This window comes from Cheilinus undulatus, linkage group 20, assembly GCF_018320785.1.
Source record: "Cheilinus undulatus linkage group 20, ASM1832078v1, whole genome shotgun sequence".
Lineage (NCBI taxonomy): Eukaryota > Metazoa > Chordata > Actinopteri > Labriformes > Labridae > Cheilinus > Cheilinus undulatus.
This window is the reverse complement of record NC_054884.1, coordinates 22569493-22583322: the sequence shown is the minus strand read 5'-3', so window position 1 is coordinate 22583322 and position 13830 is coordinate 22569493. Positions and strand designations below refer to the sequence as shown.

At 37.5% G+C, this 13830-nt stretch overlaps 1 protein-coding gene across 1 annotated transcript; it reads right to left on the bottom strand.

Moving 5' to 3' along the window:
- Positions 1-803: 803 nt before the first annotated feature.
- Positions 804-12807, bottom strand: LOC121528371 (gap junction gamma-1 protein-like). Its single transcript, XM_041815808.1, has 3 exons — positions 12734-12807; positions 11584-11652; positions 804-2995 (listed from the first exon to the last, which is right to left on the bottom strand). Exon 3 carries the CDS (start codon positions 2940-2942, stop codon positions 1578-1580), a length of 1365 nt encoding a protein of 454 aa, XP_041671742.1. The 5' UTR covers positions 2943-2995; positions 11584-11652; positions 12734-12807; the 3' UTR covers positions 804-1577.
- Positions 12808-13830: the final 1023 nt, after the last annotated feature.

The window sequence follows — 13830 nt, the reverse complement described above, 5'->3', positions numbered from 1 at the left end:
TTCAAAATGAGGTAACCATTGGCCAGGATGCTTGCACCAATGCTACTGATCACACACACATATTGATACTATAAATAAATTAAACCTGGGGAGGGGATTAAAATGTTTTGTAAAAATAAAAAATAAAAAACATCCAACCATAGATCAGTTTGTCACATCACCAGAATTGTTAAGTGTAGGACAGAGGCCACAAGGAAAATAAAACAAATGCTTTATTCAAAACATGCATTTTTTTCTTTACAAAAATATTTTGTCACAAACCACTGCCACAGTGCAAATGACTTCCTTTGATTTCAATTTCAACTTGAAAATGAGCAAAAATAAAAAACAAGGTACTGATTACAAATAACCTCTTTATCAAGGCCTGAAAAACAAACAGGCAGGATGCACTGGTCAGTTTTTCATGTTTATCACACAACCTTTGAGATCAACTGAAGCAAGTCGAACGAACAAAACATTATGACATCAACTATAACAGACTCAACAATATGACACTGACAATAGTTTTTACTAAGAGTTAAGCCATTTGACTTTTTCAAACACTCAGAAAACAAAATATCACACATGAACACTGTTAAATCACCAAATGAAAGTATACTCCTTTTTATGGCTGTGAAAAGAAATCCAAACCAAACCTGGTGTTTAAAGTGATAAATCTGTGCATATTCAGCAACATAAAAGCATTAACGATTTATTAAATTGTTGTACTGAAAATGATGAAGTCAGCAGAAGCATTTTAATATATTTGATTTTGTAAGGCATCTCAGGTAAAAGCCTAGCAGCTTCTGCATATTTGGCAAGAATAAATGAAAACAGTAGATTTCACCCAGAAACTCTGAGGAAAAAAAACCATAAAAAGTCAATAAGTTACTTTACCCCCCTCCAATGAAATATTGCGTGAGGAAAAACAATGATCCTGATTGTTTACATATTCCCCATTACCCACACATCCACACATAACCTCCGTTTGGCTTCAAATTTACAGTAACATATTAGTAGCAGAATCTATCTTATATTGTAGAATGATGTTAAACAAAATGGCATCTACATTTTCCTCAGGTTTTGATCCAGACTACTTGGATGTTCAGTCATTAACACTATATAAATGTCCATCACTGTTTTACAATGACTAAGTTGTTGCGTTTGCTGTTTTGTATAGAAATCAGTCTTATTCCAGTCTAGACCCAAATGTCTTCAGTTTAAACGGAAAACAAGAATAAAACAGTCTAATCTTTTGATGTATCGATTATTTCAGCTCTAAATGTAAATGTCAACTTCCTGTTTGCATAATTTAAACTACTTATAAACACCTTAGTTGGCACATCTCTTTTTATAGATTTGCCAAAAATGTTACCAGAGTTAAATGTTCAGAAGTTTCTGCAGGCTGGTAAGGTAGATTCTGTCACTAATATTCCCTCAAAGTTGTTGTAATAGTGTGAAAAACAAAGAAAATAATGCATCCTTGGGGATGTGTCCACCTGACTACAGAATGAACACACAAAAGTAACTACTGTATCTGTGCAAGAGGGATTTTCATTGTTAAACAGTTACAAAGATCATGAGTCAAAGTCTGTTTCTCAAATCCACTCTGACCCCTTTATGACTCCGTATTTGCTGCTGCTGGTGCTGCTGCCTCTGTCTGCGTCTGTTTTGCTGCCGGTGTGTTTAGAGGCTTGTTGTCTGTGTTTGCGTTCTCGCTGAGGCTTCTTGTGGTTATTATTGTGGATCTGTGGTTGGCTGTAGGCCTGACTTTCTGCCTCCGGCCTGCTCTGAGGCTGATGAATGTCCCCATGAATGCCTTGGGGGCAATCTCCCATCCCGTGTGTCGACAGGTTTTCATCATTATTGGCATACTGCTGGCGCTCCTCCTGGGCGATGTTCACGTGGTTCTGCCTGCATGCCATCTTTGCGTTACTGAGATCAGTGATGGGTAGCGGTTGTTCATGGTGTCCTGCAGATACCAGGGGAGGCTTGATGGCAATGTTGTATCCTGGTGGAGCTGACGGTGCATTCCAAGAAAAAGGGTAGCTGCTGTAGTCCTCCCCACTCGATCTGGCCTCGTTAAGAACGCCGTGTGTGAGCCCGTAAAGCTCATCATCTGAGAGCTCTGACCTGTGGTAGCGAACAATGTCGCAGATGGTTCCTACGCCCAGGTGAAGCATCTCCCATATGTTGAGCACCAGGCAGAGCAGGGAGACGGTGTACATAATGAGGAGGAAAATGGTTTTCTCAGTGGGCCGTGACACAAAGCAGTCCACGCTGTGAGGGCAAGGCAGGTCTGAGCATACATATGAGGCAGGGACAGCAAAACCGTACAAGGCATACTGTCCACACAGGAAAGCCACCTCAAGCAAGGAGCGGACCAGGAGCTGAAGCACATAAACTCGCATCAGTCCATCTGCCTTGATGCGCTGCCGTCCGTCGTGGCGTACTTTGACCTTCGTCGGTCCATCACCAATGTTTTCTTTTGCTGCTCCTCCACCATCACTCTCCACCTCTGCCATCTCATAGATCATTGGGTCTTCTTCTTGGTCATCCTCGGCCTCTTCAATGCCCCTGTGCTGCCTCCTGCCTGACAGATAGGGCTTCTTGTTTTTCCTCCTTGAATAACCACCCACTCCCCCTGCCTGCTCCTCTGCCCGTGTGATTTTGTTGACTGCATAGCCCAGGTATATGAGCGAAGGCGTGGCCACCAGTATGATTTGGAAAACCCAGAAGCGGACATGCGAGAGCGGAGCGAAGGCATCGTAGCAGACGTTCTCACAGCCTGGCTGGCCTGAGTTGCAGACAAACTTGCTCTGCTCATCGTAGTAGATGGATTCGCCTCCTACAGCTGTCAGGACAATGCGGAACACGATGAGGACTGTGAGCCAGATCTTGCCCACAAATGTTGAGTGGTTGTGGATTTCTTCCAACAGGCGAGTCAGGAAACTCCAGCTCATGATAGTGGCAGAGAGACTACAGTGAGAGGCAGTCTACACCTCCTGTTTGTACCCTGTGGAGAGAGCAGAAATGATTAACCTCTTGATCAGTTACAAAGAAACAGAAAATAATTTATATCTGCCTAGCTTTCAGAAAAGTAATGGCTACTCCTTCCTTCCTATCAGTGTCTGATATGTGCAGAACAAAACTATAAACAGTATTTATTAACACTTCGTTTTGTGTTTGTCTCTCAATTTGTCTCTTACACACACAGAATAAATAGAAATGCTTTAATTCTACAAATAAAGACACCCCACACAAGTGTTCATTCTCCAAATACTTTGTCTGTGCTACAGTATACAAAGATATCAAATAGAGCAACTCTCCATAATAAGAACTCATTTATCCCTGCTTCTTTTAATAGCTGTACCCTACAGCTCATGTCTAAACACATCCTGGGCAATAGTACACAAAGGGAAGAGTAATGACAACAAAGGAGGAATGCCTAACCATAATTGCTATTGTAAACTGAATGACTTTGATTGGATGTTTTACGTCAGATCATTACTATGTCCAGTCCACCATCCAGATGTTCTATAAACTAAAACCTCTCTCATCTGGTGTGAAAGAAATCTTTTGTATTGGAAAACACAAGAAAGAAACTGACACACAATACAGTGCTGTGAAAAGTATTTGCCCTCTTCCTGATTTCTTTGCATATTTGTCATCTCATGTTTCAGATCATACCAAAATGTTTAATATTGCATTAACATAATGTCTTGTCTGAAGGCTAAAAAGCATCTCATCAGACCAATGAACTTTCTTCCACTTGACCATGGAGTCTCCCACATGCCTTTTGGCAAACTTTAGTTTAGGTTTAATTTGACTTTTTCTTCAACATGCCATTCTCCCATAAAGCTCTAACTGTGGAGAACCTGGGTAAGTTGTTGTACACAGAGTCTCTCCCATCTCAGCTGCTGAAGCTTGTAGCTCCTTCAGGGTAGTTATAAGTGTCTTGGTGGCCTCTCTCACTAGCCTCCTTCTTGCATGGTCACTCAGTTTGGAGGATGGCCATATTCCTTCCATTTCCTGATGATAAATTTAAATGAACTCCACTGGATGTTCAGTGCCTTGGATTTCTTGTATCCAACTATAACTTATACTTTTCATAACCTTTTATCTGAGTTGCTTTGAGTGTTCCCTTTGTCCTCATGGTGTAATAGTGGCTAGGAAAACTGATGACCCAGTGACTGGACTATCCAGATACACATTTCTTTATACTTCTATCACTTGAGACACATTCACTGCACTCAGGTGATCTGCATGTCACTGATTGTGAGACAACTATCACCAACTGGATGGACCTCTGTTGGATTAGTTCAGTCACTTTAAGAGGAGCTATTTATGCAGTCACTTATTTTACCTTACGTATAACTGTTTAATTGACATTACTTTGTAGTAATCTGTTTTCACTTGAATATTTGAGTGTTTTTTTTTTTTTTTTTTTACATTTTTCTGTCATAAAAGCCCAATTCTACCATGATTGATTAATGAATATTGATCATGACTGATTTAGAAAATCAGTAAAAAGTTAAAACACCCAAGAGGTTGAATACTTTTTATAGGCACTGTAAAACTGACCTGTGTTTGCTTCAAATATGGCTAAACTCAATGCAAAAACCTTCTTCATGCTATGAAAATGAGATGCTCAGAGGTAATAGTATAACACTATTTTTCTGAAAAGATAGGGTGGAATAATAATAAAAAAAATCTCAACATGATTAAAATAAGAGTAGAACAATGTTTTTTTTCTGCAGAAGAAAAAATAATTTTGTTGTCAAGTTAACTAAACCAGCTCATGCTGTACCTAACATGAAAACTCTATTTAACCTGCAGACATCCAGCTGCCAAAGCCTTAAGCTGCAGACATCTCTGAGAGTCACTCGTGTGAGAGAAATCCTAAGATGCTGAGACTTCAGTGGTATAAACTGTGTCTGCATGTGTGTAGTTGTGGGAGAGTTCAAAGGGTTTCTTAGGGATAGTGTGTGTTCCAGCAGTCAAGGCTCAGTTCCTTGTAATAACATGCACCTGACATCCATCTACCAACAGGGGACAGAGGCTGAGTCAAATAGGCCACACGGTAAAAGAACAGCCTTTAGGTTGTTATTACACTGTCACTTTATGAAGTCAATTGTGTTATCAATTTGTTCGGAAAATAAAAACAATTTTCTTTGATGTTTAGAGCTTGAATCAACTTCAGAGTCTTACATCAGCTTTCCACTCTGATCTCAGTGTGACTACACTAATTGGCCAAATGACAACCTTTGGCTCTTTGACCAAATAAAAACATTTCAAGGTAAGAGATACAATTTGGATAAAGAAACAGACATTTTGAGATGGGCTGCATATGATGAAAATTTTAAACCAAAGGTTTAAACAATGGGCAAGAGGCATAATAATTAAAACAATAATTGAAAAAGGAGAAATCAAAAGCTTTCTAAAACTAAGAAGAGAGTATGAATTAGACAAACAGGATTTTTTTTTATGTGTCTATAGGTTAGAGATTATTTCAATAAAGAGATCAAGTCAGATTTCCGGGATGAGCTAAACGGGCTGATTGATGCACTGTGTAATGCATACAGAAACTCAGTCAAAAGACCGATGTCAGTGTTGTACCAAAATATGGTGAGAAGTAGAACAGCATCAACTCTTTATATAAGGGACAAATGGGTAAGGGAAATAAAGAGGGAAATAACAGAAGAGGAGTGGTATAACATGTGCAGGACACAGATGAGGACTTCTAGCTCTAGATACTGGAGGGAATTCTACAGGAGGAATATTGTCAGATTTTTTATCACCCCTAGTTTGAAGAAAAGATTTCTGCTGGAGAAAGTGTGGAGAGCAGGATGCTGATCATACCCATGTTTTCTGGCACTGTATGAAAATAACTACTGGTATGTATTGGGAAGAAGTAGGGAAAGGAATGAAAGCAATATTAGGATGTGAGCTTCTCATGACTTTTGAGGTATTATCCCTGGGTAATTTAACACAAGAAAACATACAAGCTAAAGACTGATACTTGGTTGAAATACTTCTAGCGGCATCAACGAAGGCTATTAAAAGGAAATGGTGTAAGGAGAACCCCCCCAATCAGAAAAACCGGCTGGACATTGTGGAAAAAATACATGATATGGAGAAATTCACACACGCTTTATGGATTCAACAAGATTCAAGCACCCGAAAGTGGGAAAAATGGACCAAATTTAAATCTGTTCACAGAGCATGAAAAGAAGGGACAACTTTAATGGAGGCTAACTGGGCTACTCTTTTCTGACACCAGGCTTTGTTTGTATGTTTTGCTTTTGTTGTTATTGTAAAAAAAGCATATACAATTTAAGTAAAAAAAGAAAAAACATTTCAAGGGATATGCTGTTAGTTATTCAGACTAAAAAGATTAACCAATTACAACAGCTTGATATGATTCAAGCACAATATTTATAAAAATACCAGATCATTTAAGCACATCTTCGAACTTAAAATTAGAAGCATTAAAAACTATTTAAAATTACTTTAGTTGTTGCCACCATAACTTTGGAGAAGCCGGACAGGCATATGAATCATGATTATGAATACAAAAGGCACTTGTTAACAAAACACAGCATGATATTTGCCAAGTTCAACCAAAACATATATGGAGTTGGCCCTCTTTGCAGCTATAACAGCCTCCACTCTTCTCGAAAGGCTTTCCGCAAGATTTTTTGAGTGTTTCTGTAGGAATATGTGCCCATTCATTCTAAAGAGCATTTATGGGTCAGGCACTGATGTTGGACGAGAAAGCCTGGATTCAACTCTGTTTCATCCCAAAAGTGCACAATGGGCTTAAAGTTAGGGCTCTGTGTGGGCCAGTCAAGTTCTTCCACACCAAACTTGTCAAACCATGTCTTTATAGTCCTTGCTTTGTGCACTGCGGTACAGTCATGTTGGAATAGAAAAGGGCCTTTACCAAACTGTTGCCACAAAGTTGGAAGCATAGCATTGTCCAAAATGTCTTGGTATGCTGAAGCATTAAGATTGCCCTTCACTGGTGATAAGGGGCCTAGCCCAAACCCTGAAAAAACAGCCCCATACCATTATCCCTCCTCCACCAAACTTCCCAGTTGGCACAATGCAGTCAGGCAGGTAACATTCTCACAGCATCCACCAAACCCAGACCCACCTGACTGCCAGAGAAACGTGATTTGTCAGTCCATGGAACATGTTTTTGCTGCTTTCCAGTGTCAGTGTGCTTTACACCATACCATTCTATGCTTTGCATTGGACTTGGTGGGTTGAGGCTTGCATGAAGCTGCTCACCATGGAAACCAATTACATGAAGCTCCCTTTGCACTGTTTCTGCCTGCATTAATGCCAGGGTTAGTATAGAACTCTTCAGCTATGAATCAGTAGAGCACGGGCTACTTTTATGGACCATGTGCCTTAGCAGTTGTTGACCCCACTCTGTGATTTTATGTGGTCTTCTGCTTTGTGGTTGAGTTGCTGTTGTTATAAGGACCACATATTGTGTATCACATTGCCAATTACCCTTCAGTTCCCTGGTTGTTAAAATTTGGGACTAAAAATACAAGCAGAGGAGTCACACTGATCCAAGAATAAGAAGTGCCAGAATGGGGAGCTAAAATGTATGGGTTTTATTCTTTCCAAAGCAGGAACATCATATAGGCTAAGCTTCTTTTACTTAAAAAATGTATTTTATTTCTGACAAAATTATTATTTCTGGTAATTAAAATAATTTCAACAACAATCACATGCCTCAAACCACTGGTTTTCAGAAGATGATATTTAGATTTTGTCTTTTTATCAGTGTGCAAAATTCTTAAAACCTCATAAATGCTAATAAAATTTGCACAATCAAGCCAAAAACAATATTATTTGATGATATCATTCCACTGAACGTCTCCCTCACTGACACTTCATGTTTAACACACTGACACAGTGTCACAATGAGTCACTGTGACATGTAATGAGAATAAATGAATAAGTATCTGCTATGAAACAAGGTCTGGCTGCCCGCTGACACGCTTTCTTATGTCTCACTCTGTAAAATAAAATAAAGTCCTGGCCGTCTCATTAACAGCCCTATGCCCTCTAAAACTGCACATCTGGCCGTATTGCGTAACGTGCTTATTTTGAGGCCCAGTAACACAGCAATCACAAACACAAGGGAAAACCCTTCTCATCGCTCATTTTCAAACAGTAGACTGTGTTTTAATGGCTTATTATTCGTATCCAATTATCCTGTTATAACACTCACTAACATAGAGGCTCAACTCAGTGAAATCGCTCCCCAAACAAAACACAAATGACCATGAAAAATCGAATACACACAATTTAATAAGATCAAATTTTCATTTTTGTTTTGTTTTTAGTGTATTTTCGTAGCAATAAGGGAAAAATAACAACCCACTTTCATAAATTTACCTGGACATAAATACCATTTCAAACAAAATGCTTCTTCTCAAAATGTAGAGACAACGTCAGCCTATTCCTAGTGCCACATGGACGGTCTGAAGGTGATACCGGGAATTTTCCCCAGGTGCATCTCAGCCCCAGACCAACAGCCTCCAGTTTCCTACAGTGCCAGTAAAAGAACTATTTGACAGTAACTTTAAAGAGCATGCCTATCTAAATAGGCTTAAACTGTGGGGGAGAAGGTTTGTGGTTTTCTTTAAAGCAGTTAAAGTGATGCTACACCCAAAATGTATGCTATGAGTGAGGCACACTCACCCGCTGTTAACTTAAAAGACCACCATAAAAGTTTGTAGTTTGCTGACACTGTACTTCATTTTTGTAGGTTTGGGAGGAAGGAGGGGCTTTCTCTCTCTCGATTAAAGGCATGCTCCACATTAGAACTCTGATGGGACATGTGGTCAGCATCTTGACTGCAACAAAACCCTGCAAAGTAACATACATAATGCAAAGATGGCTTCACTTTGGTAAAATGCATTTAAAATGAAGAAACAGAACTAAGTCCATATGATAACACCAATGAGACCTTTGTGTAAAAAATTTCAGGAGTGCATGTGTGAAAAAAGTTTTTCAGACCAACCAACAATCAGGCCAGTCCAGACTGAACCGAAAATAAAGAGGAATAACAACAGAACAACAACAGTACCTCGCCTTCATTACAACATGCCTCAGTAACCCAGCTTTGCTCATTATCTGTACAGCAGACCTACAAGGAGAGACTGCAAGTGTTACCGTCACCCACACTTCATCTCCAGAATTTCCAATCATCGTGCATCCTGACATGTGAGCCTATGCGTTACAGCTAAACATGTCAGAGAGACGACGCAGTACAGTACAACACAATGTCAACATGACAAAAGCCTTTAGCGTGGACTTAATTTGTTGTGCCAAAGGAGCCACCGTAAGTATGCCATGCTTTCATATGCAATCAATCAGCCAGCTAGAAAGAGCCAAGAAGAACCCTATGTTACTTTATGAACTCAACAATAGGTGCCTGGAGCAAGAGCGTTTAAAGTTTTGTCATTTTTATATTTTCTACATGTCAGGCTCTGTATGTAAGGTATTCTTTTTAACCATTTATGACAGGATTATGAAAACAGATACAATCACTGACTTTGTGGTGTCTACTCTTTAAAAATTGCCTTTATTTTCAGGGTGTCCTTCGATTCATTATCATAAAAGGAATAGTCCAAGCTAACTATATCTGACCCCAGGTTTCCAGTGTAATCTCATCCAAGTCAAATCAATAAAACAGGCAAACCCTGTTTATCTGGCATTATATTTATTGACTACAAATAAAAAAGGACAACAAAAAAGGGAGTACTGTAGCCAAAAACTTTACTCAGCTACAGCACCCTTCAAATCAAGTGCTATGGTTGAAGTTAAAACAGTTATTGAGAAAAACTTCCCAGGTTAAGACTTAAGTTAAAAGGGAATTTTTTTTAAACCAGTAAATAATCATTACATCATATAATGCCCAGAATAACACTTGACACCTAAGAAAGTGTTGAAGTCTATACTTTCAACCATGCTTAATTTGAATAAGAAATCAGCACATAAGAGGCTTTTAATTTTTTTTTTTTTTTACAAGTGTCTTGGTTTCTTTAATGATGTCCTTTACGTTTTTTATCGATACCACTTGTTTCAAAAAGCTCTCCAGCCCATGATTATTTTAATGTTCTTGAATGGTCATATATATCCTCTATACTGGACATGATGCCCTATAATAACCAGAATTATATTAGTTTAAAGAGCTCTCCAGTGTGACCTCACAAATATTATAACAATGATAAATTACAATATCATGGAATGCATTGAGATACAATGCCCTACGATGAAATACACAAAACAATACACTTTATAATTACTTTTCTGAATCTCCTCATCAGGCTCTGAGTCCATGTCTTTGCTATGTCTGTTAAAGCACTTTATAAACATCTGTTTTTTGGGATGAACGTTTTGAGAAAATCATCTAATTGTGATTTTTTCCATTTCTATTTATTCTTGTCCGCCTTTTTTCAACTCAACAAGAGAAAGCTGTTCAGAATTTCATTGCACTGTATATATAATGACAATAAAGCTCAATAATTCATTCATTCGTTTCCCCCCCAATATTGCGATTGCAATTTAATGTGCGATTATTTTTTTAAGTTCCTCATCCTATCCATTTCTCAACAAACAAGCAATCAAAATTTTACAACAAACACAATATTTGTTAAATTAAACAAAGGCTGAAGAATTAAAAAATAAATAACTGCAATAATTTTGACTCAATGCTAATTCCATGAGTTGTTTCATTAAAGGGAATGACGTTTTAATGTCCGTCTTATTTTCAATAAGACAAACATACACAAAAACAAGGATGTTTTGTGAACTATTCCAGCTGAAATTGATGCTTGAATGTTTACATAATAGTTGGAGCATACCATCTCTGCATCAAAAAATGTATTTAACTGGTATTTTAAAACATATTTCAGGTCTGGGATTGAAAAATTGCAGTAGGACATACTGTGATTCAGTCTAAATTTTGATTAATTGCCAAGCCCTAGTGCCATACAAACAAAGCTATTACAGTATTATTATTATTATTATTCTCATTATGAATTAGCTTGACGAGTGAAATAGACACCACAAGACTGAATGTTTGTGTTACTACAGAAATCAAGAGGAGTAGTTTTTGTAGTGTGATGTACTGTCTGAGTATAAATCATTAAAATTCCCATGTGAACTGACCTCAGACCTAATGACTTAACCACTCTGCCCTGTGTTGCTGTGAATTTGTATGCACATATTTGGTGCTATTAAACTTAAAAGCCAATAAAGCTTAAATTATTGTGCTGCTTTATCAGAGTTCTGTGAAGGCATGGTCGGGGCCTGAGTCCTTATAACAATTAAGATATTAAGGTGACATGATAAATGTGTGTAATCTGCATGTGCGTTACTGAAAATAATGTTGCATTGCTTACACTTGGACCATCCTCATCTATCAAAACAATTAAAAATATTGAATGTACATTGTTCAAAAATAAATAAATAAATTTAAATAAAACCTTTTAAATCTTTGCGTCACTACAGCTCAGGCTATACAGAATGTTAATCATAACTCTGCAAACAAGATAAATTTAATCTTGTTACCTCCTTTTGATTTGTCCTTCCTTGCAGTTTCCCCGGCCAGAGTTAGGAGATTTTTCAGCCCCCATGTACCTTCAAACAAAGACAAGAGAAACACTGTTTAACCAAACTGCACACAGATCCTGTCTTTGACAGTAAAAAAACATCATTCTTCATATATGGTGATTTCTAAAAGCTCATTTTTTTTTTCACTCAAAAAGCCTAGATGCATTTAATTGAAGACAAAGGACATTCACATTTCAAGTAGTTAAAAGTCATATAACTTTACAATTTGAAATAAAACAAACCAACTTTACAATTATGCCCAAATAAGGGAAAATACCTAAAGATTAACGTAATACATGAAGTCCAACAAATAGGAGGTACAATAGAAAGAAGTGAAAAAGGTTAAGTCCTTTATATGTTTTTCCACTTTGAGAAATTACAAGTACACTTGAGAAAATTAAGGTTATTTTATGATAGTTTCCATTGCCAGTGGTTTATTTTCTATCAATATAAAGGTTATTTGGGAGGTTCAGCTTTTCAAGTAGGAGGTACGCTGCTTTTCTTTGTCTTATAATAAAGTTAGCTGTGCACTGGCTAATTCAAGGTCTTTAACGGTGGTTGTTGGGCAAAAATAGATATTTGTTCAACTGCTGATATAAATATCTTAATTCATATTTTCTTCCTAGTGACTTATCTGAAATGTAAAACGATGTAATAGTAAGCTGAACTTCAGAAACACACCTGGAAGTGTGTTGATTAGGGATGCTAACAGTGTTAAGCTAACACTAGATTAACTGACATCATTGAAAATGGAAAAAAAACTATACCTTATGTTTGCCCGTTTAAACTTTTTTTCAAAAATAGACAGAGTTTCTTTTTTTTTATCAAATACTTTTGTCATTTGGTGTGTTTTTTTTAAATAAAAATAACCGACATAATTAATTTAAAATCGGTAACCAACGCTGCTAGCAAAAAAGATGGAACTAGCTTAAATTTAAAAAGCTACAAGAAAGTTAATTAAGTCAAAAATAGTCCCAGAGGGGCTGAGATGACTACTTATATGGTATATTAGACATTTACAATGTTTTTTTTTAAATATAATTATAAAGTAACTTTTCCAAAAGTATATTTTTTCTTTTAAGAGAAGCTTGACATCTCTTCGCCTTACCTTCTGTGCCACGGACTCCTCACCTCATCAGAAGCACATTTGGCTCCGCTCCGTCAGAGAGAGTTGGATCCCTTTATCACTCCAAAAAAGAAGCAGCTACTCTTCAAGCAATACAAAATCATCATCGCCTAATTACAGCTAAAATATGCGGTTGCCGTCCTCATTCAAAAATGTAATCATAATGTTACCCAAGGTAAGTTACTGCTAATTTGTGTAATAACTGTCTGTCACCCTGGAGATTGGACTGAGGAGGGGAAGAGCGAGGTTATGAGTAGAGGAGGACATGGACGGCTGGTATATGGCAAGGAGGGGCTTGTGTTTAGTGAGAGACGGAGAGAGAGCAAGTCAAAGCCAAAGCATTATCATGCACTTACCCTTAAATGCACTAGCTTCCCATCTGACTGTAAAGGAAAAAACACCATCCTCTACTGTTTAACCTAAAAGCTTTCATTCAACTATTCTAATATGAAGTTCAACAATCGGGGCAATATGTCCCATATTATAGTAATTAAATGGTAAAATAAACAGAAATTTAAACCACCTATGTTTCTCCCCTCACTTGAACAGTGGTGGGCCCATGGAGGTGAGGAAAATCATGGTCCATTGTTAAGTTAAGCTGTGATAAACATATTTTACATTTAACCTGAACAACAACCACGCTTATCAAAGGGACAAAAAAAAAAAAAGAAAATGAAATGATTTTATTTTTAGTTTTTTTTAATGCTGTAGAATGATATGGCATTTTCAAAATGTAAAACCCCCTTTTTAAAACATGTTACCTTTTTATTTGTGATGTTTACAATTTGGATGGGCACACTGACTAAACAATTTGGAAAAGAAATGTCAGACTTCATAGCCAAGCCATGATGCACCCAAACGTCAGGATACCAGTGTAAAAAGTAGTATTAATGGAAAAATAATCAAATAATTTTAAAATAAAGGTGAAAATTGGCAAACTGGGCCACCAAAGGTAAAAATGGGCAGAAAATGATGAAAAGCAGTTACTCTTTTCAGATCCAACATGAAGGAATTGTTAGCTTGTACGCAAGCACTGATGCTATTGATCCAACACACACGCACTGATATAATCAATAAAT

Excerpts from the sequence above, each read along its gene's own strand:
- LOC121528371 (XM_041815808.1), bottom strand. The coding sequence starts at position 2,942 with ATGAGCTGGAGTTTCCTGACTCGCCTGTTGGAAGAAATCCACAACCAC.